Below are 25,379 nucleotides of genomic sequence, written 5' to 3'. Positions count from 1 at the left end.
CTAAAGGATATGGGTCTCTATCCCATATTTTTGACTTAGTGTGTTCCTTGAACTATAGCTATGCTCAGAGCCTTTTAGAGGCTGGACGATGAGGTGATCTCTCTCCCCTCCTTTCGCAATGATGTTAGAGAAATATAATCAATGTAGCTTAGAAAAGGGCTAACACTTCTGTTCGGGAGACTCAAGATAGACTTTGTTAAGGAGGAGGACATTTGCCTTGGTTCTTGGAGCATTTGACAGAGGTTGTTAAAGAAAATTTCATGTGGAAAGAACAATGAGAGTAGAAGAAAGGAAAAGAAATCATAAGAAATGTTTAAGGAAAAGCAAATGCCTCCATTCTATAAAACCATGGGATATGTGGGGTAGCGGTAGGCTATAATTCTCAAAATTAGATGGGAACACATGCATTGGCTTTAATTTGCCATGTAATTGGGGTACATGAAAGGTATTTGAATAGAGAAGCTATGGGCACCTAGAGCTGGTTTTTAAAATACTAAGAAGTAATAGAAATTAAAGGGGAAAGACTGGGAGTGGTGATGCCAGTTCAGAGATCGATGGTGAAAGCAAAATTGTGATATTGGTTCGAACTTAGGTTATTTGCCCAATCTGTCAAGTAGAGTGCTAAGCCGTATTATATTTCAGAGGAGAAAACCCTGCAGCACTTGCATGCTCTTGTTTCCTAGTGACTCAGCACAGTGCCATAAATCTCTTCTACTCTGGTCATGCATGTAAATGAGGTTATAAGATAAGAATTTGTACTTGAGATATGTTACACTTGGCATTTGTACTTCCCTCTCTCCCAACTTGACTACTAGAGCATTGTACCTGCGACTCTCTAAGGACAAGGTAATAAATATCTAGCATTAGTAGAAGAAGGGAGGTTATAGCCAGTGACACACCAAAAGGGAAACACCAATTCATGGGTTTTATTAAGTCAAACGTGTGCAATGTTTTGCACATGAGTTTTTTATTTTTACATGTATGACTATGGATTTTAGTTCCCTATAATAACATTAACATTGCAGGTAACATGTTACCTGCAAATTGTAAAGGCAAATACCAAAAAAATGCATTGGTTTGGGTTGAGGAGATTAACAAATGCCCCTTTTAGAACTAGGTCAAGTTCCTTATTTTAATTTCTGATCTAACGCAGAACTCCAGCTGTCAGACTCTCCCATTAATCCTCCATGTCAGTGAAATCCCCTCTGAAATGCACTGTAATTAACTTGCAGGAATTAACAACAAAAGATGGAGAATTCAGATAATATTTGGTTACAAATTTTCCATGTGGAAGTGGACATTTAAATCTTGGATAAATTATTTAAAAATGCTTGGAGAGATAGTATTTGGGCAGATATTTATTCCATTGAAAGAAGCAATTTCTAGCAGTTTCAGACCCAGCAATTTGACTTTGCTGAAATATTTGATAGGAACTGTTGCTCTAAGCATGAAGATTTTTGATAACTTCATTCTAAGTATCCCTAAACTGGTGTGAATCATAAGAAGTTACAGAAAAGCCAGTTTTTGCTGATGATAGGCCTATAGCGGGCTTGAAAGGAGATTGAGATGCTTTGGTTACCAGCATAGTAGAAATGGCACCAATGTTAGATAAGTCTCTCATTTGTTTGGTAAAAAGTATAGTTTGACCACCCCTGTGAAGTTTAGACATGAAGGAAAATTGTTTCTACCATTTGAGGTCAGCGTGGAAGATTCCAGGATGGTGTAAATATGGAATTTGAGAAACAGACAAGCATCTTTTACTTAGCTCCCTAAAGAATACAATTGTGTGTGGAGAGCATTTTTAAAGGAATTGAGTTTCTCTTACGTAATCAGCACTGCTAGCTTTTGTCATTGTCCAAGGAATTAAAAAATGGTGCTGAGAAAGCAGCATCTTCCTTTCCCAACATTTTAAATATTAGAGACTCTAGGATCTATCTAAAGGAAAAATAGGATAAAATAAGATAACTCTTGGGAAGGAAAGTAAAACAGGGTAAATGGTGTGTTGATGCATTGTAAAGGTCATACCCCCCCCAAACTACACTCACTGCTTTTTTTGAACATAGAGGAAATGGAAATATCAAAAATTAAAATTAATAAGGCGGTCTGGAACCTCCCTGGTGGCCCGGGGGTTAAGTGACAGAGCTATAAGCTATCTCCAGCCAGCAGTATGAGTTTGATCCCCAGCCAGGGAGCTAACCCACATGGTGCAGCAGACCTCTCTTGTCTCACCCACTGCTCCCCTCAGCAGTATATTTCAGTCAGTCTGCCTGTTCTGCTCCCTACTTTGTCTGTAGTGAATCCTCTCACCCCCTGCCTCCCTCTGGCTTACACCCTAGTTCTTGTATACATAAACTAAAAAAATAAAAAAAGGGGGTTCTGGAGAAAGTGACATGTTGCAGTATTCCTAGGCTGACCTTATGATCAGGAGCAAGTTGCTGCAGGGATTTGAAACAGTTCATATTATTCAAGTCATACCCACTATGTCAAAACCAACGTGCAGCAGATAATAAACTAAATGAACTGGGTCTTTCTTTTTTTTATAATTAAATTTCTTTTCTTACATCATTGTTCTTTTTTAAATTTTATTTATTTATTTATGCAAGCGCTGGGTACAGTCAGGGACGCGGGGGGGGGGGGGGGGGGGGGGGAGGGGGGGGGTTGGGGGTGGGCAGGCAGGCAGGCCCCCCCAGCCCCCACCGTGCGCTGCTGGGGGGAGCGGTGGGGGGTCTGCACGCCATGTGGGACCCTCGCTGGTGGCCAGGGATCGAACTGGTGCTGCAGGGGCTGCGGCAGCTTCGCAGCCCAGCGCTCAGCCACTGTGCCACCAGGGGAGGCCCCATCATTGTTCGTTTTTATACAATATGTGATTTTTCCCCTCAGGTGCGGTCCCTGTAGTTCTGCTACCACCACAGCATCTGTGCTCTTTTCTCCCCTGTTTTGACCCCTTTTTTTTCCGGACCCTTTGAATTGAGTCTTTTAATTAATTATAAATACTACACCTGTATGTTTCTTAGCTTTTATAATCTTCAGTAAAAATCTGTCACTTTATAAAATGAATCTCTGCTTTTACTTTTCTGTAACTATCACATGCATGAAATCTATTTCTAAGCTGTTGCCTCTTAAAATAGCAATAGCCATGGTCCCAGAATTTTATATTAAACACTAAATTCCATCAAATACTAAGTGTTTAAACTAGACCACTTTGACAACTATGATAACCTAGCATATGTGTAGGTCTTATTTTCCCAAAGAAAGTCATTAACATTGTTACAGGCAATGTATTACATACATCAAATGAAGCTATGCTCAGCCACAGCTGCGGGTGGATAAATCAGCGTCAGACTAATTATTGTCACAGGTATGAAACTGGATCACCCCAAGTCTCTAACAGAACACTCAAAGAGTTGCTTTATAAAAACTAAATAAAATTAACACCCATTTTCTATTTTTTTAAAAGATTTATTTATTTATGCATACAAGAGCTGGGGTACAGGCCAGAACTGAGGGGGGTGAGAGGATTCACCAGAGACAGAGTGGGGAACAGAACAGGCAGATTGACCAAAGTACACTGCTGAGGGGAGCATCAGATGAGTCAGGAGAGGTCTGCTGCCCCGTCTGGGTTGCTCGCTGGCCGGCCAGGGATCAAACTCATGCTGCAGAGACTGCAGACAGCTTATAGATAGCATCTTAACCCCTTGTGCCACCAGGGAGGCCCCCATTTTTCTATTTAAAAAAGTACCAGGCATGGGCCCTCCCTGGTGGTGCAAGGGATTAATCACGGCACTATGAAGCAATCCACAGCCTTAAAAAAGCAGAAACATTACCCAGTTATCTCTTAGTCTCATAATATTCTTGCAGCAGCTTGACAGTTCTGTTTTGACTCAAACCAGTAAACTCCATCAGAGTCTGACTGTAGGTTGAGGCCACCGGTGGAGAAATGTGGAGAGTGAGGTGTGGAAGGGCCCAGTGAACTATGGTGGAGGATGAAGGTGCCTTGGTGCTGAGTGTGGTGTGGTAACATGCATCTGAAGAGGTGCTACCTTATACCTCTGAATCAGGTATGGTAAACAAATGTAACTTCAATTTAAAAAGTAGAACAAAAATTCCTGTTTTATAAAAACAGGTTTGTCTTTCAGTTACTAAAAATAGAGGGATTAAGTGGAGACTTAGGTTTGCAAAAAGAGCTGATGAGTCATCCTATCACTGAGCAGTCTTAGGCCCACAAGACAGCAGGTGGGCAGCAAGTGAACAGTAAATGGGCCTGCAAAAGGGGATGTGAATTCCTTAGTTCCCCTGAAACTGCTGTGTAGTCCAGCTTACAATTCACCAACTCCCATGTTTACAAAATATTGGCCATGTTTTATACTTGTTAGGGATTATTATATAGTGTGGATTTAATAAACAAGTTCTTCCTATTAATTTCTCAGGGTGTATGGATTTGTTACTTTTTTGAACATTATTTTAAAAGTGATTTCCATTCCTTTAGATCTGAATTATAAACTGTGGGTTCAGCCTCCATTCATCCTGTTTTGATATAGTTCCCCTGTATTTTGAAAATGAAACCAAAGATGGCTTGAGAAGCTGAGGCCTTAATCTTGAGTAAATAACAGCAAGGACATGTGTCTTTAGTCATGTCCCTCCTTCTGGGGTAGTGGCTGCAGTTATAGTTTAAGAAGCTACGTCATTGATGGTACCCACCACCCCACACACCGGGATGTAGACTTCTCTCCTGGAGCCATTTGTCATATAAAACCCCTATTCTCTTTCCTCTTGTTAACATTCAGCTGTTTTTCCTGGATGAATGCACCCCCATTCAGTCACAGACTACTGTTCTGGGGGAAGGGTGCTGCACTGTCTCCACACAGTGCCATCTCCTGTCTCTCCCTGTCTCTCTCTTCGTGGTACCAGGCATTGCCCATCAGCAGACAGCTCTGACCTGATGCTTCCCGGGTGCTCGGAAGCCAGAGGCACGTAGGTAGGGGCAGATGCTGCCATGGAGCGTAGCGTGAGGTGAGGAGTCCGCCACTTAACAACTTCCACAAGTGATTTCACTGTGTGTCTGAGTTTCCCCATCTGTAAAATTGGTCACTGTAAGATTAGACCAGTTCACATGTCTGAATGCCTGAGAATAATAATAATGTCTTACATAATCGGTGAGCAATAAGTTTAAGCTGTTTTTTGTTTTTGTTTTTCTTTAGTTCCCATGGCATAGGAGAAGGAATCAATACTTAAGAAGCCAGATTTTCCTTCCATTAGTACTTTCCTTTGTCATCTGTAAAGCTCAGAAATGTACACAGCTGATCCTTTTGGGGTGATGGGCTTGGCAGCAGGAGAAGGCACTGTGGGGACTTCTGAGATATAAAAAGCTTAATGGAATTAGTCTTCTCCCCTATAAAGCTTCCCCTATAAATGCTAAAGTTTTGGTTTTAGGGTTTGGGGTTTGTTTTGTTTTTGTTTTTAATAAAAGGGCTTTCTGTCCAGGGGCTTAGAGGGAAAACTGAGGAAAAGGGGATCATGTCAATTCCTTTCTGTGCCTTACAGATTTTAAAGTCACGGGACATGGGGGGTTGAATACTCAGATTCAAACCATCTAACTTAAACCTCAGGTAAAATTGTGAAATTAAAGGTGAATATTGTGAACGTAATGTAAAATTGTGGTAGAAACATGCATTTCAAAGTTTCTAATGAAATTGTCCTTAGCTAAAAAGGAGAAATTCTCCAGACCGATACTTAATTTTACCTAGAAATAATTCCCCACACAAACATTTATAGTCCTTGTTCTTACTCTCCTCTTTGAACATCTTCAGAATTTTTCAAAACTTTCTTAAGCAACTTTCTTAAGCAAGTTGATCTTTTGGACCTTCTGACGAGCAACTAAACTGCATTTCATGCAGGGTTTCAGAGGCTCCATGTCTGTTCTCAATGAAGAAAGAAAAGAAAAAGAACAGAAGTGTCTTTGCTTGACTGATTCTGAATGATCGCCTTTTTTGATGCTTTTGGTATGGGAACAAAATCCGCCACAATCTTCAGGGTTTTAAAAGCCATTTTTAGCGCATCAGGAAACCTAGAAGCAGATTCTGGAAAAATTAGTAAATAATATATAGATGCTGGGAGACACTCTTACATTTTAAAGATGTGTTTAATGCACACGCAGTTTGGTGCCCTGGATGAGTCTAAATCCCTGAGATTCAACTGAGGTTTTACAACCATTTTTAACCGACCAGGGCCTCCCTGCTCCCAGCCCACACCCCTGTGAGCTCCACTGGCTCCTTTGAACAGACGCCTTCTTCAGTTTTGACTTGGTTCAGTGAACAAGGTTACTGTTTAAAAGCAGTGTCTGCTGAGTTGAACGTGTCCTCACCCTTTTGCCTTTCTCCTGAGTGTACGTCAAGCCGTGTGAGGGATAATCCTTAGGATGATTAAACGACCCCCTCACTGATTATTTGTGGTCTTTGCCTGGCTGAGCAACTCAAAGCAAGAAGGAGACATGCAGATATGATGTCGCCTGCTCAGGAAAGAAGGTTCTTAGAATGGAAGACACTAAACTGGACTGTAAGTTCTTGGGCTCAGAGTGTGCTTGCTAAGAAAATACAGGAATCAGGCCATCTTTAAAACCAGTTTTGACCAAATGAACACTTTTTATAGGTGGAAGTGCAGGGCAGGAAAGCTTTAGTTTTTGAAAAAAGTGTTGGTTTTAATGCTCTTAGAAGTGGGAATTTTAATTAAATGAAATGATCTGTGTTATGGTCTATAGATAATGGGTTTACTTATAGTTCTGTCTTTATGTATGATAGTTTCTACAAAAATGAAAGGCAAATCCCCAGTAGTCTCCTTTTTTCCATAGTATTGATTTTTTCCCTTTGAGTAGAAACAGGTGAAAACCCTGACAATTCCTAAGCTCTCCTTTTTAAAGAGAAGTGCTGGATCTAGCAAGCTCCACATGCAATTGTGTTGCTATCCAAAATTTTAGTGCACAGTTTGTTGATGGTTTTTCCATGCTCTTTCTATTTGTATCTGGATCAGATCAGGAGGACTTTTAAAACTGATTGTTTTTCAATTTAAAGATGTTGCTTTTTACTGGTTAAAAAGAAAGAACATACTTCTCTTGCCTACCTCTAGGTTTTATATTTAGTTGTTGTTTGCTTTATCAAGAGACATTGTCTGCAGTTTCTTCTTATATCTTTCCTCCCCAAATGCTTTCATTTTTATGTCTTATAAACAATGAACCACATATGGGCTATATATAGGAAACTACAAACTTTGGAATCTACATTTTGGACATTTATTTTTATCACCTTATTTTTATCTCTATTAGTTTATGTAGATATTTCATCAAGTTTAACTTTTAAGAGTATTGAAGATGATTTAGTCCCTAAATTCTTTGTCCTTCTAGAATGTTATATATCTTATTTTCGTAAATAATAATACTTACAAATTTCTTAACACATCTGATCTAGGAAAGAAATATGTGAGTATCCAGTAACTATTATGAGATTATGGTGTGAATGGTGGCTTGCTTTTAGCATTTTAAGATTATAAAATATGGAGTCAGAGTGACATATATTTATGTTTGAATGTCAGTTTGTCTTTTAGTTCTAACCAGTTCTGTGTGTACTCTACAACTGTGTCAGTATCATCATTGTTCAATGAGAATCACCTCTCATTTGCAGTATAATAAATACATTAAAGAAGAGGTAAAATACCTCTTCTAATCCCGGTTTCCCAGAAAGAAATTGGGATTGTAGTCATAAATATTTTTTCAGTTAATTTTCCAATTTGTTTGGTGCTTAATCTATTTTATGACTGTAGGCATGTATCTTTCTATGCAGAAAATGTATTTACATATGCTACTCAAATATTAGGATAAAACATAGTTAATGCATAATAAATACTGGGTTTCGTAATGAATTATTTAAATGTGATCAAATAAGATCACTTGAATCAAATGAAATTTTGGTAAGAAAATTAGATAAGTATTCAGTAGATATATTTTAAATTGAGAAAGTTTTTTTTTTAAGATTTCTTTGTTTGTTTATTTATTTATTTATTTGTTTGTTTATACGAGCACTGGGTACAGTCAGAAGCGCAGGAGGGTGAGAGAATTCACCAGAGCCAGAGCAGGGAGCAGAGCAGGCAGAAGGACCGAAGTACACTGCTGAGGGGAGCAGCGGGCTGCAGGAGAGGCTGCAGGAGAGGTCTGCGCGCCATGTGGGACCCTCGCCGGTGGCCGGGGAGCAGCCGGGGATCAAACTGGCGCTGCAAAGGCTGCGGGCAGCTTTGCAACCCAGCACTCAACCACTGCACCACCAGGGAGGCCCGAGAAAGTATTTTTTTTAAGCTTAAGTGATTGGTCCCAAAAAATCCTAGCTAAGTGGTTTAAAAATATTAAATTTTTCTAAGTTGCTAGATTTTGGTATTTTTCAATTTCCATCTTTTAATATTGACTAAGCTTAGCAAAAGTAGAAAATATAGATACTTCATGTTTCCATAACCTAAAACTTCAGTGTACAAACTATAACTTTATTTGGGGTGGAGGTGAAGGGGGAGCTGTGTTGTATATGCTGTACATGGCACCTGCTGCTCTTGGATGTCTATACTGCTGTGGGAGCAGAACCTGTTTTCTACCATCAAGCTGTTCTAGGGTAACTGGAATATGATCTTAGTGACCCCCCCCCCCCGTAAACAAAAATTGCTCTCTATTGCTATTTGATTTGTACTTGTTACTAACTGATGTTGTAATGTAATGCTTATTGTCTTCTTTTCCTACACTAAAATGTCCACTCAGTGAGGGCAGGATATTCTTTCTTGTTCACTGTTGTATCCCAAGTGCTTAAAACAGTGGCTGGCAACCAGTGGGCACTTGCTCAACATATCAGATGAATGAATCAGTATCTCTTGTCTTCCACAAGGTGGCAAAGTAGGAAAGACCACTGTCTTTATAAAACGCAAAATAATGGAAACAAGGATAGGGCTTTCTATAAAATCAAGCATCTCACTGCTAATTTTGTGGTAAGCAAAGCACTAATGGTTTGTTCCCATTTTGGGAAGAAGAAAAGAAAAAGTCAGCAGGAATGTTACAGATTATTAGCTAAGTGCCAAGCAGAACAGAAAACCAAAAAGCTTACTTCCCTCATGGTAAATAAATTAAGTACTCTAGAAAAATAACTTCCTGATACAGGTCACAGGCCACATAAGCTCCTGCCCCCTGAGAACTGGGTGAGGCCCACGCTCTGCTGGGATGGGCAGGCCTTCATACACACCACACACCCTGGTGAATTCAGGCTCCTTTTCTGGGAAGTTTATGTTGGCATGTTTTTGAGAAGTTAAAGATCTTGTTAGATAAGGTGCTCACAAAACAATAGCCATTCTCAAACTTACACTGAATCACTGACTTTATGAAGAAGCCAAAATGATGTACTTTTAGGTCAAAAGACCAAATTTCAGCGGTTAGCTCTATACCATTTGGAGACCACAGGCAAATCCCATGTAACCTCTGAGCCCTTTCCCCTCCTAAAATAATCATACCTGGTAGAGTCAAGTTAAGATGGCCATAAAGCAAATTATAGAGTGTTACTTGAATATATACTCAGAAATGGTACAAGTTCTTTCCTTAAATGAGAATTTAAAATCTTTGACTTTATATATATCTATATATTTTTCAAAATATCATTAACTAGGAGGAAAAATCCACCAAAGCTATAAAAAGACTAAGGTACATTTTTTAATACCATCCTTGAAAAATAAATTGTTTCAGTTTTCATTCTTAGTTTTATCTGCTTTTCTTTATTTCCAATTAGTTTATTGAGATAATGTTGATTTGCAGCACTGTATATATTTTAGGGGCATAAAGTCACACCTTTACAAATATGTTATTACACCACAGCCCCAATAATCTTCCACCACAGTCATACAGCCCTTCTCTTTGCTACTACTCTTCCCCTTCCTTTCTAGTAGCCTCAGTTCTGCAGTCAGATTACAGGAGTTTGTCTGTTTGGTTTTGGTCAATTTCTTTGTTTTTTTGGTGTTGCATACATAAGTGATACCATTCAGTTTTTCTTTCTCCTTCTGGCTTACTTTGCTTAGCATAATCCCTGTAGCCACAGATGGCAGTTTTTCATCTTTTTTTTTTTCTAGCAAGCAGTACATATATGCCACGTATTCCTTATTCACTCTTATGCTGTTGAGCACTTAGGTTGTCGCCATAACTTGGCTATTGGAAAGAACAATGCAATTAACAAAGGAGTGCATATATCTCTCTTCAAATTGATGTCTTTGTATTCTTCAGGTAGATACCTCATGAGAGATTGCTGGGTCATATGGTAGAACTATTTTTAATGTTTTGAGAAACCTCTATGCCATTTTCCATTGAGACTTGACTCATTTACATTCCCACCAATAATGTACTTAAAGCCTTAAAATACATAAAACACTCTGTGACACTGGTTTCAGTGATGACTTTGGGGACTCTACAACAATGGCAAGGAAAACAAACAACAAATGGCACCATATCAAATTAAAAATCTTCTGCACATGAAAAGAGACTCATTAAAGCAAAAAGATAACCTACCAAATGAGAAAAAAATTTGCATATCATTTATCCAACGAGGGGCTAATTTCTAAAATCTACAATGAAATCATACAACTCAACAAAAAGGAAAATAATCCAATCAATAAATGGGCAGAAGAGCTAAATAGACACTTCTCCAGAGAAAAAAAACTTTTAGAGAATACTATATACCATGGTGATTAACATACTAGGTTATAAACTGAAATCGATATGAATTAGCTCCTATTCAAGATTTAGAGCCATTTATGTTAGATAAATTTCTTAAGTTTTTTGGGACTCACCTTCCATTCTTACAGTGTAAAGAGTATTTCCTAATATGTAGACTCATTATAAAGAATAAATTGAATGAGATAGTGTTTAATGCATCTAGTAGAGCCTGGAGCTCAATACATGTTCATAAATAGCAATCACATTTGTCATTAATAATTACATATTAATGCATACATGTCCAATACCATTGGCTATTAATTGGACACTATTACTCTGAATAGCAATCTGGCAGAAATGTCCACAAAGCATCTGAGTCCATAACTTTCACTTCTCTGAGCATGATAATATTGAGAGTAGGTGGTCTTTAAAGCATGCATTAATACGATTGATATATTCAAATATCATTATTCGCTCACCTAAATCTTCCGAGAACACAATATTAGGTTATTGATGTGGAAGAGCACAGATATCGATGTGGAAGAGCACTGGCAGGGGCAAATCAAGTGCGGAAGTTAAAAATTCTCTCTCAGAAGTGTGTGTTGCTAGTGAATCTTCTATGCTGTCCAGCCAGTGTTGCTCAGATTTAAAGATAAAATTCTGCTGGATATGTTCTAGAAATGAAATGGAATGAAAGAAGAGAAAAAACAAGCAAGGCATCAGGTAGCAACACACATTTGTCACATAAGAAGTCTAAGCTCCAACATTTGCTGCTTAAGATCTAAGATGCAAAACATATATTAAAAGTCACTAATCCTTCCTCAGAGGGTTTCACTGAGTCTTTGTCTGGTGAGTATTCTCTGAACTGAAATTATAGCACTAAATCGCAAACCTTGGTGTACCATCTTGACAATATAATTTATTTTTCTCATAGGAACCTTAAGGTGATATGAGTACATAATTTTCAATTGGCCAATTTTAAACTTACAACTTTTTAACTTACGAATCATATCTCTATTTAAAGAGATAATGCTATAATCCATTCTGGATCACAACCTATTAGGTTATATAAATGAGTTCTTAATATCTTATCTTAGACAGAATAAAATAGCATTGCCTTAAGAGCAATTCACATGTGATGAAGGACCAAGAAGGTTAAAGTTAATATTTAAGCTTTCCACTTACTTGATCTATTATTAACAATGCGAAGTTATCATGTTTTTCTCTAACACAAGTTATAAAAGGACTGAGTCAAAGATTAACATTTTTATGTAACTTTTCATTAAACTTCTTGCTTCGAATATTTGAATTTGGTTCTGATAATTGAAATAAATGATTTTAAATAAGGAAACATTTATGTAGAGTATGTATTATTCAGTGCTGTCAATAGTCAACAATCATGATTGAGGTAGAAAAAAAAAAGTGTGTCATTCAGGAATTTAAGTTGGATTCAAATAGGTGAAACCAAGAATTTAGCTGTAGCAGTTTACATAGTGAAAGGGTACACTGGAAAGAAGTGAAATTCAAATAATTGGTTAGATTGGGGGAGGTTTATGTACCATTTTAACAAAGGAAATGGGTTTGAGTTTCAAGGCAGGATAAATGTGCGTGAATAACGAGATGTGTAGGGAGAACTAATGAAAGATGAGAGTTAAAGAAACGTTTTATCTGCCTCTGAAAACAATAGCCCCTCTCTACTTTCTCATATGCGAGAGGGGTACCTTCCCAGTGAATATTTATACCCTGATTTTAGAGGAAAGTGAGGGGTAGGCACAGAGAAGTCTTCCTGCATCTGTTTATTCTCATTTGTCTTTAGCTCAAAATAGCACTTAATGTCAAACTGGCTTCGTGGATCCCCTTCATGGTACTCTAACTTTAATGTTCTTTACTTATGTTAGATTTTTCCCCATAAAACAGCACCTCTGTAAGTGGAATTGTGGACTCAACAATTTTTAACTTTTTAATGGCAATAGAAAAGTATTGCAAAATTCCATTCCCAGAAATATGCCAATATACTGTAATTCTATTTTTTGGGCTGCCCTATAACAACTTTAGTGCTTATTTCTGTTCTTTGTTTTCTCAGAGGAACATTTGGAAATATATATCTATTATACTTCTTCAGGTTACACACTAGATGAAAAATGGAAAATTGACCAAGGATCCAGAAAGGGATGTTCTAACCATGGGCAAAGTGAGTTCCCATACTAATGGTTATGTTCTGTACTTCTAAGAGTTAATGCAAACTGAAGCTAGTTCTTGCCTCCAGGTATACTTGCCAACCAGCTGAATTTAGCATCTTAAATAATCACAAGCAGATCTTTGGATGAGAGATAACTGAAGATATCTTTTAAATCACAATAGATCATGTAAGTGTGGTTAATCTTCATGAGCTACTCACCCCTAAATCCAAATTAGCATGTGATTGCCCTTGGGAGTACTAGGTCAAAATGATGAATTCTGATGGGTGGGGAGTGATTCAGCTTTTGAAGTTGGAAAGACACATACCTGTTGTTGGAGCTTCTGGCTGTATGGGAAGAACTTGGTGCTCTCCATGTGCCTGGGTGCACCTAGAGGGGACCAAGAGGCTCATGGAGATAAAGCATCGAAAAGCAATTTTCATGTTTTCCATAATTTCAAAATAAAAAACATACGAATATACATATAAACAAGAACAAACAACAGCAAAAACATTGGGAGAAAGACCAATTAATTTCTGTCGGTGAACACTCAATAAAATTAAATAGTCTGACTTGTTTGGTGTAAGTATCAATAATAAACAGTTTGAGCTGCATACTCTGACGCTCCTTTTTTTTAACTCAGTTGCTTATTTTTTAAAAGTTCGTGTTATTTTACCAAATTCCATCAAAATTTTAGACTCAGTAGCTTTATATGGACAGAAAGAATGAGAAAATGGTATTAATTCACATAAATTTATGCAAGAAAGAGGTAGGACTCCTGATGACTAAAATAATCATAAAATCTCCTGTTTATGGCTAATGGAAGAATATCTTTATTCCAAAAACATCTGTTCTAGTGGCAAAAAGCACCCCTCACCAATTATGGAAAGTAATTAGATGACCTCACCACTTCCAGGATCCTTGAACATTCACTAGATTTTTCAGAAGATAATTATGACATATGCAAATGAAGGCATTTTAGGGCAGTCACCATTAGCTAATTACCATTGGGTAGAATCTTAAGCATGCTTTTGAAAAATCTGAAGCAGCTTTGATTTATTATAAATTAATAACAGGATGCTCATTAATTATTAAGCTCTCTTGAAATATGCTGAATGTTTTACACAGGTTTTACAGCCAATAGCTGTCATCAGAATGATTTGAAATTATACCCATGAGAAAAATAGAAAGGTTTTCACCTCTATGCATCTACAATTGCTTGTTAGTTTTGCAATAACCTTCAAAAAACAGGACATTGATTTATGTTGTTTAGACTCTCCTTTTCCCAGAAAATTTAACCACACTGCCAAAAAAGTGCTGTATATCTAAAAAAAAAAAAACAAAAACCAAAGCCCCTCTTAAAAAAAGACTTGAATACATCTAAGATACTGAATTTATATTGCAATATTAAATTCCTAATATTTTAGTCAGATAGGTAGAAGTATTCCATGATATGGGAACCACATTTCTCAAAAAATCTGTTCTTGTGATAGGGTGAGATTATTATTTAAAGCAATGAAGAAATTTCCTTTGAAAATTTGTATTCTAAGTTGTTGTTTGCTATATTTTTCTACCTAAAGTTATGTCCTTAATTATGCTGGTGGGGAAGGACAAAAGGCTTAACAGAAAACACATGAAATTTTAAATAGTGGCATTTATTCGAATCCTTTGTTAGAGTCCCCTGTAGAAATGTGTTCTTCCCTTTCAGAGCCCTAATCCGTTTATGATGTCACTTTCAGTGTGAACATCTGGCCAGTGCCTAAGTCCCTGTGTCACTTCCATGTGAGTGGGACTGTGCCAGCTCCCTGCCACCCCCACTCTGCCCCGCTTGGTGGTTGTCCCATTTTGCCCCATTGGATGTGGGTGCTCAGGGAGCAGTGGACAACATTGAATGGTGGGGGAAAAGATTTTTTTTAGTCTTTCTAACATTTCACAAAGCTTCTTTAGAAATTAATCATTTTTCATCATTTCAGCACCTAATCAATCATAAAGATCACTTTGTTATTTTTCATTCTGTATCTTGCATCTATCAGACATTACTATGACTTTTTTTTTTTTTTGAAAGGAAATGCTTCATAAGAATTCACTGTCCTTTAACAGTTACAGCCTTTAAAAGGCTTGACTGTCGTACAGGGATTTATTTCCTCAGATATCTTAAAACAACTTAATACTTTTAATTGCTTAGACTCCTTATGTTTTATTATTGTGTTTTAGTTCAGTGACATGAAAATTAATGCTTAAGAAAAGTTTACATGTCAGGATTTTCAGAATAAATCAATATTAGAAAATTTTATTCATTTTCCTTAAATTGCCAAGGAAGTGTTCCATTATTTTTCCAATAATGATGTTTATAGCTTTAAATTTTGCCTTAAATATTGTACTTTAAAGATATATTATAAAATAAAAATCTTAGGTATAATAGCATTAAACCTCAGCTCTTTATTATTTCTACTACATTATGAGAAAGACTGAAAAAGAAGCAAAAATCATCAGCTTTAGTTTTTCTTTTATGTTTGGGGATGAGTGTGGGATTCTTTGTTTTAGTTTAAAATACACTAATTATAGTATAAGTACTTCAGAGTCTCGTTAGTTTTGTTATTGAATGTAAAATAAATATTAAAACATTAAAATCTGATTGAGCATCCAAGGTATACTTTCAGTGTTTACATGGGACAATATGTGTCATTGTTTAGTTCTCTATTAGTTTGATTTAATATAGGGATAGATTGTAGACTGTGCAAATTAATTTGCTGTATATCCCCCATAAATACAACTTCTTAAACCCGAATTTGTGTTCAGCTGTTGAGTAACAGTAAATTCAAGATCCTTGGCAATTTTCTAGATACCTTCAATGTTGTCAGTTAACAGTGGAATCATATGCTTAACTTAAGAGTTGACTTTGGGGTAGAGTTGATCTGATCTTATGAAAACTGAGAAACCTAACAAAGTTGTAAACTTGGACAGCTAATGAGACTATTTTACCTCTAAGGAATACAAGTGTTTCAGGCCAAACTTCTTTCTTAAGAATAGTTTTTGAATCAATGTTTTTGTGTCCTTTGGGTAGATCCCTAGTAGTGGAATTGCCAGGTCTTATGGTAGCTCCATTTTTAGTAGACTGAGGAACCTCCCGACAGCTTTCCATAGTGGCTGGATCAGTTTGCACTCCCACCAGCAATGCGGGAGAGTTCCTTTTTCACCCCATCCTCGCCAACATTTGTTGTTGCTTGTTTTTTTGATATGTGCCATTCTTACTGGTGTAAGGTGGTATTTCAGTATGGTTTTGATTTGCATTACAATAGGTAAAACCTGAAAACAACCCAAATGCCCAAAAATAGATGACTGGATCAAGAAGATATGGCATATATACACAATGGAATATTATTCAGCAATCAAAAAAGATAAACTCATGCCATTCACAGCAACATGAATGTAGCTAGAAGGAATTATGCTCAGTGAAATAAGCCAGAAGGAGAAAGAAAAGTATCAGATGATTTCACTTATAGCAGGAATATAGGGGAACCAAATAAGACATCAGTGTAAAAAAAAAAAACCAGTACAAAACACAACAAAGCAAAAACAGACAATTATAAATCAGAGACTATAGGGGAGGAGGAGGGAGAGGGATCAGAGGGAGGGAGGGAGGAAGGAGCACAGGGGACTGTGGTGATGGTGCACGGGTGCCTAGGGGAAGGAAATTCTATGGGGACTCAGCCTGAGTGGGTGGAGAGAAGCAAATATTGTTTAAAAAAATAAAAAGAAAAAAAGAATAGTTTTAACTGGGTATTTGCTGAGTATTTGTTCATTAAAGGCCCAAAGTTGAAGTTCCTAGTAACATGATTAAGAGAATTTTAACTTAAGAAAATTTATGAGTTTTAATAAAGTATCCATGGAATGCTAAATGCCTTGAGCTTTAACTCTTCTTTCTGATAAATATTGAGATAATGGATCTGTTGTTTAAATCTACTATTAGATCATGTGGAAGGGGGTCGTGTTTGTGTAGAAGAGAATCCTTTCTGTCCTGTGATAGGCCTGTTTACAGCTTGTCCAAAAATTGTTTCAAATTTTTAAGGGCTGTATTAAAGAAAACTTCACTATTCTGTATCTGTAAATTATTAAGTGATGCATAAGGTGATGGCTTTTATTGACATTTACAGTGCCAAACAAATTCTGAATAAATGTCAGCTTGTGTTGAGTTTGTTTAATTAAGCTTGTAACAAATGGCTGTCCAGGGAGTCAAAGAATAAATGAGTCCAAAAAATGATTCAAACTTTATTATATCTGGATACGCATTCTATAAAAAGTATAAAGTAACAATGAAGTGTTCTCAGCTTTGGTGTACATGGATTCAACCATGGTGCCTGTTAAAGTGAAGATTCTTAGGCCCCACAAATACAGATTCAGATTTTTTAAAGGTCTGAGGAGAGCATAAAAATTTGTTTTTAACAAATTCCCAGGTGTTTCTGAGACTTATACATAGTATATTTCTTAAGAAACTTTAGGCTGAGCCTCCCCCGGTGGCGCAGCTGTTGAGTGCTGGGCTGCAAGACTGCCAGCAACTTCTGCAGCTCAGCTTCGTTCCCTGGCCATCCGTGAGGGTCCCACAAAAAAACAAACAAACAAAAAAAAAACACACACACACACATTAGGCTGCCTTCAAATATTTTTGGTTGGATAAAACTTGAAAAACCTTGTACCCCTTTATATATTATTTATAGATTTAGAAATTGAAATCAGAAACTATCTTAAAATCATTACAAAGGACATAATTTTAGAAAATTACATAATGTATGTATGCTTTAAACACATACAAAGATTTTTATCAAAGTCTTAAAGTTATAGATTTAACTTATTTATTTTATTTTAAAAAATCCTAATGTATTTAACAATCAACAAAATCATACCTGTGATTTTCTGACAGAAAGTCTGACTTCATTTTTAATGTAAATAAGTATATCAGTCTGACAGATAAGCATATTAGTGTATTTTGCTCTGACAGTGACATGTAAATATAGACAGACAAAACAAACCTTTTTACATGTGTAGGATTAGAAAAGCTTTTCTTCTACTCTCTTAGGTACATTAACTGGATCTTACAGAATAAACTTTCAAAAAACATGTAGGAGAAAAATACGTGTTTCTTTCCTAATGTTAATATTTTGACATGCATGGCGGCCTCAGAAAAGTGAAAACCCAAAGAGGTGTTTAAACCCTCTACATATATTAACAAAAAGGAATAAGATGTGAAGAACTGACTACAGATAGAAAAGGAGGGGGAACTAGGCTTCTTAGGGTGGGAAATTGTGGGAAGGTAAATATATGGGTAAAACTACTAGTAGAGAAGGCTTATTCAGTAAGGTTTGTTGCAGACTCAGATCATCTCTGCTGGAAGTCATGCTGTTCTTCCTACTGTGAAAAAGGAGAAGGTAACATAGAAATCCAGCGTCTGCACAAAGGGAAATTTATGACCTGCTTTCAGACAGGTGGATGACATAGCTCCTTCTGCTGTTTTTCTCAACCTTCAGCTCAAAAGGATCAGTATGCCAATGTGACATATTTTGGGTGTCATGTCCTGATCGCCTTCACTTACATAAAGCAAGCTAGCTTTGCTACTCAAGAGCAGTGTATTTTCTCCTTGTTCCTTTGGTGGCTTTTGAGTGGGTTTTTACACTCTGAACCGTGAACCACATAACATTCAGGATGCATAAAAAAGCTTGCCTTTCTTATAGTAGAAGGGGGCAAATGTGAGTTTAAAAAAATTTTCAGGAAAGAATCTGGAAACTGATCCCTGAAAACCTTTCATGTACAGATACACCCTTAAGCATGGATTCTAAACTTGGAATTTGTGAATTTGGATGCGGAAAATAATCCCATCTTTATTTCCCATAACCTCTTCTGGAAATTGGACATTTCCTTTGTTAATGAAAATGAGCAACAAACCTACAAGTAGTGTTAGCAGCAGCCGAACGAAGTGAGGTGGTTTCATGTGCACAACAGGTGGGTCAGATATTTCAAGGTACTTTATTTATTTATTTATCTATCTATCTATTTATTTATTTATACATACATACATACATACATACATACATACACTGGATACAGTCAGAAGCGCGGGAGGGTGAGAGAATTCACCAGAGCCAGAGCGGGGAGCAGAACAAGCAGAAGGACCAAGGTACACTGCTGAGGGGAGCAGCAGGCGGCAGGAGAGGTCTGCGCACCATGTGGGACCCTCCTCCAGTGGCCGGGGAGCAGCTGGGGATCGAACCAGTGTTGCAGAGGCTGTGGGCAGCTTCGCAACCCAGCGCTCAACCACTGCACCACCGGGGAGGCCCCTATTTCAAGGTACTTTAGACTGATCACTGCATTGAAATCATGGCTCTTTATAGACATGCCTTTAGATTTTGTTATTTATTAGGTTAAGAAGGAAGCATATCTTCTGCAGTATATGCATTTTAATATCTTGATAGCCTTTTAAATATCATTTAAATATGGTTATTTTGGTAGTGCTGTGTACCTTGGTTTGTATGAATTAAGAGTGTTATCCTGAGAACAGACCCAGGCTGACCTTTCCCAGATTGCCAAAAGAGTCCAAAGCAGGAAAAAGGTTAAATCCTTTAGTGGAAAACTTTAGATATCCTTAGTACCGTGCATATCCCAGTTTGAAGGCTGCTGGACTGGTAGGGGAGGAACCAACTCCTCTTAAACTAGTAATCCAAGAAGTCCAGACTTGCCTTTTTGGCCAAGGAATGACAAATGTGAAAAATCACTTCAACCCATTGGAGACAAAAGCTAGTTTAAATTTCGTAGTTTTTTGAATCAGAGATGTACATCAAAATGCTCTAGGGAGGTATCTGGAAATATGCAGCCAAACCATATGCCTCAGGATTGTAGTTGAGCAGGTCTGGAGCTGGCAGAGTGGGACCCAGCCCTTTGTGTGAAAGGTCCATAGCTGGTTTTCATACAAACCTTCAATGAGAACTACTTTAAAAAGAAGTGCTTTGAAAGGACGCCCTATAAGAATGGTTTTAAGTATCACATTGCTTAAGTTTTAGTTTGATGGGAAAAAATCATGGAAATTTGCAAGGCCCACTTACTAGTTTGGCACATCCAACTACTTGAATTTTTTTTTTCCATGGCAGGTCAGGGGTTCTTGATCATCATTTCCTGGAGGTCATGAAACTTTCTGAAGTTGCTTGTATAATATTTTAGAATAAGGGACTGAACCACCTGTTTTTCTGAATAAGTAGTTTTCCTGATTTGTACAAGGGTATGCAATATATAGTTGTCACATTGCTGAAGGAGAGACAAAATGATTAGACATACTGAGAAAAATAGTTGTGAGAACACCATTTATTTATGAAAAAAATTTAACTACAGTTCTAGTTATTTAATTTTATTGGTATTTTCTGTTTTTTATTATTAATTCCTGGAGTCAAAATACTAGTTTTTTTCAACACAAGCACGGGTAAATAGAGTGACAAATTTTGATGCTATGCAATAGCAAAAAAAATTAACATAAATTATTAAAATGTATCAAGTATTTATTGTACTTAAAAATCCAAAAACAGGGCGTCCCCTGGTGGTGCAGCGGTTGAGCACTGGGCTGTGAAGCTGCCTGTAGCCTCTGGTTCGATCCCCGGCAACCGGCGAGGGTCCCACATGGTGCGCAGACCTCTCCTGCCATGCCCACTGTGCCCCTCAGCAGTGTGTTTCGTCAGTCTGCGTGTTCTGTTCCCCGCTTTGGCTCTGGTGAATTCTCTCACCCTCCTGCGCTTCTACTGTACCCAGTGCTTGTATAAATAAATAAATAAATAAATCTCAAATAAATAAAGAAAGAAAGAAATATAAAGAAATAAAAATCCAAAAACAAAATGATCATTTAAGATGCAAAATGTCTAAGATCATATAATTTTATCTTTTTTTTAAGATTTATTTATTTATGTATACAAGAACTGGGTACAGGCCAGAGGTGTGGGGGGTGAGAGGATTCACCAGATACAGAGCGGGGAACAGAACAGGCAGACTGACTGAAAACACTGCTATGGGAAGCAGCGGGCAAGACAGGAGAGGTCTGCTGCACCGTGTGGGTAGCTCTCTGGTTGGGGATTGAACTCATGCTTCAGTGGCTGCGGATGGCTTCAGAGGATGCATCTTCACCCCTTGTGCCACCAGGGAGTCCCCAAATAATTTTATCTTAATACTGGATTTACCTCCTGTCATAACAGTTTGTATCTTTGGCTGTTGTTGTGAGCCTTCTGCACATTGTAATACTTCTTGGATCTTTATTCTTTATTGTAAAGCCTAAGATTTTCTTTTTACATTCTAAAATTATGAAACAGTAAATATGTAATGCCTAAGATGTATGTCTTTCTCGTTGTAATAAGTAAGAAAAATATTTTAGAAAATATTTTTAAGCGAAAAGGTACAACTTATGAAAGAAGTTGACAGATTTCCAGTTGGGCTGATTGAGTTTCTTGTGTATCTCTGCTCTTTCCCCGGTGACTGATGTATAAAATTACTTTTTGCTTTTTCTTTATGGTGCCCTTAGTTGGCCAAAAGTGTCTCATGCCCACATGGCTTCACTTTAGGGTCAGCTCAGGTGTCCCCTCCTCCCATTTTCTCTGTGCTTCCTTCCAGTGGATCTTGTACCCAGCTCTATCAAGCTGCTGACCACATTCTATTTAATTATTTACTTCTATGTCTGACTGTCTTGGGAAACTTGAATCTTGGTACTATTATCTTTGTATATTTTATTGAAATGTTGACTCAGTTTTACTGAATAATTACCTATATAACCACTCAGCTCATACCTCTTACCCATTATTCACTGCTCTTGTCTGTGATCACACACTGACCAGATAGCCCAGGAATCCATGCTTTGCCTTCAAGCTCCTGCTTTAGCCAGCCAAGCTAACCTGCCCAGCAGTTCATTGTGATAAGCTAAATCCACACTGAATATAGTGATCTAAGAGTAGCTATTGGCCCAAGGTTACCCTTCCTGTCAGGACTAAGATGTGGCAGGAAGCTGACCCCTAAGCCGGCCCCTCCTAGTTTATGGCTGTTTTGTCAACTTCAGACTCTCAAATTCGCGGTTAATTACCCTTACCAGGGTTTTCTTTTTCCCAGGCCTATACTGTTGTTGTTTTTTTTTTAAGTTAACTTATGTCGATTAGTTGTCAATATTACACCAGCTTAATTCCGAACTAGAAAATAGCAATTTCTTTATGGCAATACAGTGGGTTTAGCGGGAAGCACTAAAGCAGTGGCATTTCATTTTGAAAAGTAAAAAAAAAAATTCTCCTTGGAATCCAGTTACTTCTATTCCTGGAAAATAGGAACATGGTCTTTGCAGCTTGTGGACACATCCTAGAGATTTTATGCATCATGTACACAGTTTTAGGTTTTCACTGATCAACAATGCAGTTGAACATAAGATGTCTCATTTTGATGAAATACAAATTAGTACTATTTCAGACTGAGTTGCATTGTTGAAACATGTTTCTGGCATTTGCCATCAGATTACTATAAGAATTATTCTCTCCATTCCTCAACTTACTAAAGATAGACCTTCCATATGATCTAGCAATTCCACTCCTAGGTATTTACCCAAAGGACACAAAACATTAATTCCAAAGAGCACCTGCATCCCTATGTTTATAGCAGCACAATTTACAATAGCTAAGCTTTGGAAATAACCCAAATGCCCAAAAATAGATGACTGGATCAAGAAGATGTGGTACATATACACAATGGAATATTACTCAGCATTCAAAACAGATAAACACATGCAATTTGCAGCAACATGGAGGGAGCTGGAAGGGGATCATGCTCAGCGAAATAAGCCAGAAAGAAAAAGAAAAATACCAGAAGGTCTCACTCATAGCAGGAATCTAGAAAACCTAAATAAGGGACCAGGAAAAAGAATAACTATAAGAAAGAAAAAAATCAAAATCAACAAACAACTATGAACCAGAGACATCCTTTGGGGAGGGCGGGGAAAGGAGGGATTGAGGTCAAAACCAGGGGGTTGCAATTGTATGGGGAATATAAAAATTAAGAAAAAAACAGTAAAAGTAAAAAAAAAAGAATTATTCTCTTTACTTTATACTTTTTAATTAAGCTTAGGATGGGGAGGGAAAGAGTTTGCATGGGAAGGAGGAGCTGTAAGAGGGAAATACAGTTTCCATACCAACTGGGTAGAATGGAAGGTCTTGCTTCTTTCTGTAGTCATGGAGACCACTAAATTTTTCATTAAAACTGTGTCTTTATGATGATTTCTTGGTATTATGAAACATTGTGAAATAGTAAAAGTGCCATGACTTTCTGTGCACTTGCACACGCCTGGGTGAACCTTCACAAGGCAGATGCAGAAACTCTCCTTAGGGTCAGGACAGGTCATGTGAGACGAAGACCTTTTGTGGCTTCCTCTCAGCCAAAAAGAAAAAACAAAACAAAACAGTGGTCCTCCAGGCCTCTTGTCCAGGTCTCCAGGTTATTCTCCAGGCAGGCCCAGCAAGTGGGTTTATTGAGCCCTTTTCTAGTACAACCTCATGAATAAAAATAACAATTCTGGACCTAAACCAAGCTCAGTTCATACCCTGTTCTGACCACTTATTCTCTGCCTCTGTGATTTCAGTGTAACACACGGATGCTAATTACTTAGCTTGCAAGGAGACTGTAGGGAATAGATGTAAAGTAGGTAGAGCAGCTCCCACAGCATTTGTTATAGTAGATGGGGCTTGATCAATGACTATTATAATTTTGTTATCATTGCTAATATTTTTCCTCTTCGTGGTTCTGCTGTCTTGTTTCCTTTTTAAGCTTGGCTTTTTAGAATGAACAGTCCATGATTCTCCTGATTTATAGGGCCAGTTATGAGCTTTCAGTGGTATTTGTTTTTTTTTTTTTTATAGAGGCATGTTTTATTTATTTATTTATTTATTTATTTATTTGTTTGTTTGATTGTTTTTGTTTATACATGCACTGGGTACAGTCAGAAGCGCGGGAGGGTGAGAGAATTCACCAGAGCCAGAGCGGGGAGCAGAGCAGGCAGAAGGACCGAAGGACACTGCTGAGGGGAGCAGCGGGCGGCAGGAGAGGTCTGCGCACCATGTGGGACCCTCCTCCGGTGGCCAGAGAGCAGCCGGAGATCGAACCGGCGCTGCAGAGGCCGCGGGCAGCTTCGCAACCCAGCGCTCAACCGCTGCGCCACTGGGGAGGCCCTTTCAGTGGTATTTGTAAAGTTACTTCTTTTGTTAGCTGCACCTCAGGCCACTTTGCTATCCTATTGAGTTAATCTGATACTAGGTAAGAGTAGACTGGAGACTGCTGGAAACAAACACCTAATAAGTTGAAGGAGCTCAAACTAATTAGAATTTGAAGCATGGTTTTCAGTAATCTAAAAGGGTTGCGACAACTGAAATCCAGAATAAAAAGACTTACAATAAACTCTTTGAACATTGCATAGCAATAGGATAAATTTTGTCTTTTATAGTGAGCCTAAACTTTTTGTCAAAGTGGAGTTTTAGAAAATGGCTAAAACATTTTTTTCCAGTGAACTGAGAATTGACAGATTTAAAGCTGATTGGGAATAACTCCCAGATCATTGGCAACTAAAATATGTTGCCAATGGATATTTCATTTTTAGGCTTCCATGAGATGACTGTAGTCCTGAAAACATAGATGAAACTGTCATTCTTACATACAGTCTTAGCTGAATGACCTCAGAGTGACATCAGTCAGGTCAGTGTTGTTATTTTTATAGCCCCAGTGTAGACAAGGCCTAGATTGACAGCTGTCAGTAGCAGTTCCTATTACAGTTATAGCTGTAATAGCAAGCCTACTAACAGAGATGGTGCTGGCTCTATCCTAGGGAAAAATTCTGCAATACAGTGATGGATCAGCTAACTAAATTCTTTGGAACAAAGCTGCTTGGCTTATGGGTATCTTTGGAGTGGGCAAAGTGCTCTCATGATAGAGGAAGGGAAATCCCACTTCTGTCCCCAGTTCAATTACCAGTTCAATTACCCCTTAGCAAGAGGCTGAGGGGAACTAATTGAACAGGCGGCAGATATTGACTGAAATGAAAAATAGTAAGATGTATCTTTTGTATTCACCATCAGTAGTAATTTTTCTGACAACAATATGTGTCACTGCAAAACATTTTTATTACTAAGATAATTGCTCTACCATATATGCGTTTGTGTTTGTATGTATGTAAAAGTTCAGGTATCCAATGGGGTTTCAGAAGTACACATTTGTAACCCACCTAGTTTAGCCCAGGACAGTGTGGAGGATTTAAAAAATTAGCCTTGATGCTGAAGCATAATGATGTCATTTGTATTTATTTTTATCTCTATATATAGTGGAATTGTTACAGGGCAGGGAGAGGGGCACCCCAGACCCCACAAACCTGCCTGCTCTGAATAGGTTCTGCCATCCGCTGCATCAAGACAAAACATGTAAGACTTTAAGGGGAAGGAACTTTAATA

The 25,379-nt window shown here is 37.8% G+C and overlaps 1 protein-coding gene across 8 annotated transcripts in view; it reads left to right on the top strand.

Annotated features, from left to right (window-relative positions):
- The window catches only part of MAP7 (microtubule associated protein 7), a 151,743-nt gene that overhangs the window by 58,472 nt on the left and 67,892 nt on the right, over nt 1-25,379 (top strand). The window contains exon 2 of one of the 8 annotated variants that reach the window (XM_037520452.2): nt 12,837-12,905. The exons of 6 other annotated variants lie outside the window; for them this stretch is intronic. Coding sequence is in view for 1 of the 2 variants with exons in the window: in XM_054697863.1 (XP_054553838.1) it covers nt 18,873-18,885 (13 nt within the window). In the remaining variant the exon portion in view is untranslated. Of the gene's footprint in view, nt 1-12,836; nt 12,906-18,867; nt 18,886-25,379 lie in introns of those variants that run through there. One more of the 8 variants, XM_054697863.1, reaches the window with a different exon arrangement.

Source organism: Talpa occidentalis, unplaced genomic scaffold (genome assembly GCF_014898055.3).
Source record: "Talpa occidentalis isolate TD23 unplaced genomic scaffold, MPIMG_talOcc4v2.1 talOcc4.2, whole genome shotgun sequence".
Lineage (NCBI taxonomy): Eukaryota > Metazoa > Chordata > Mammalia > Eulipotyphla > Talpidae > Talpa > Talpa occidentalis.
Note: the sequence above shows the minus strand (reverse complement) of the source record. Positions and strands in the feature narration are given on the sequence as shown.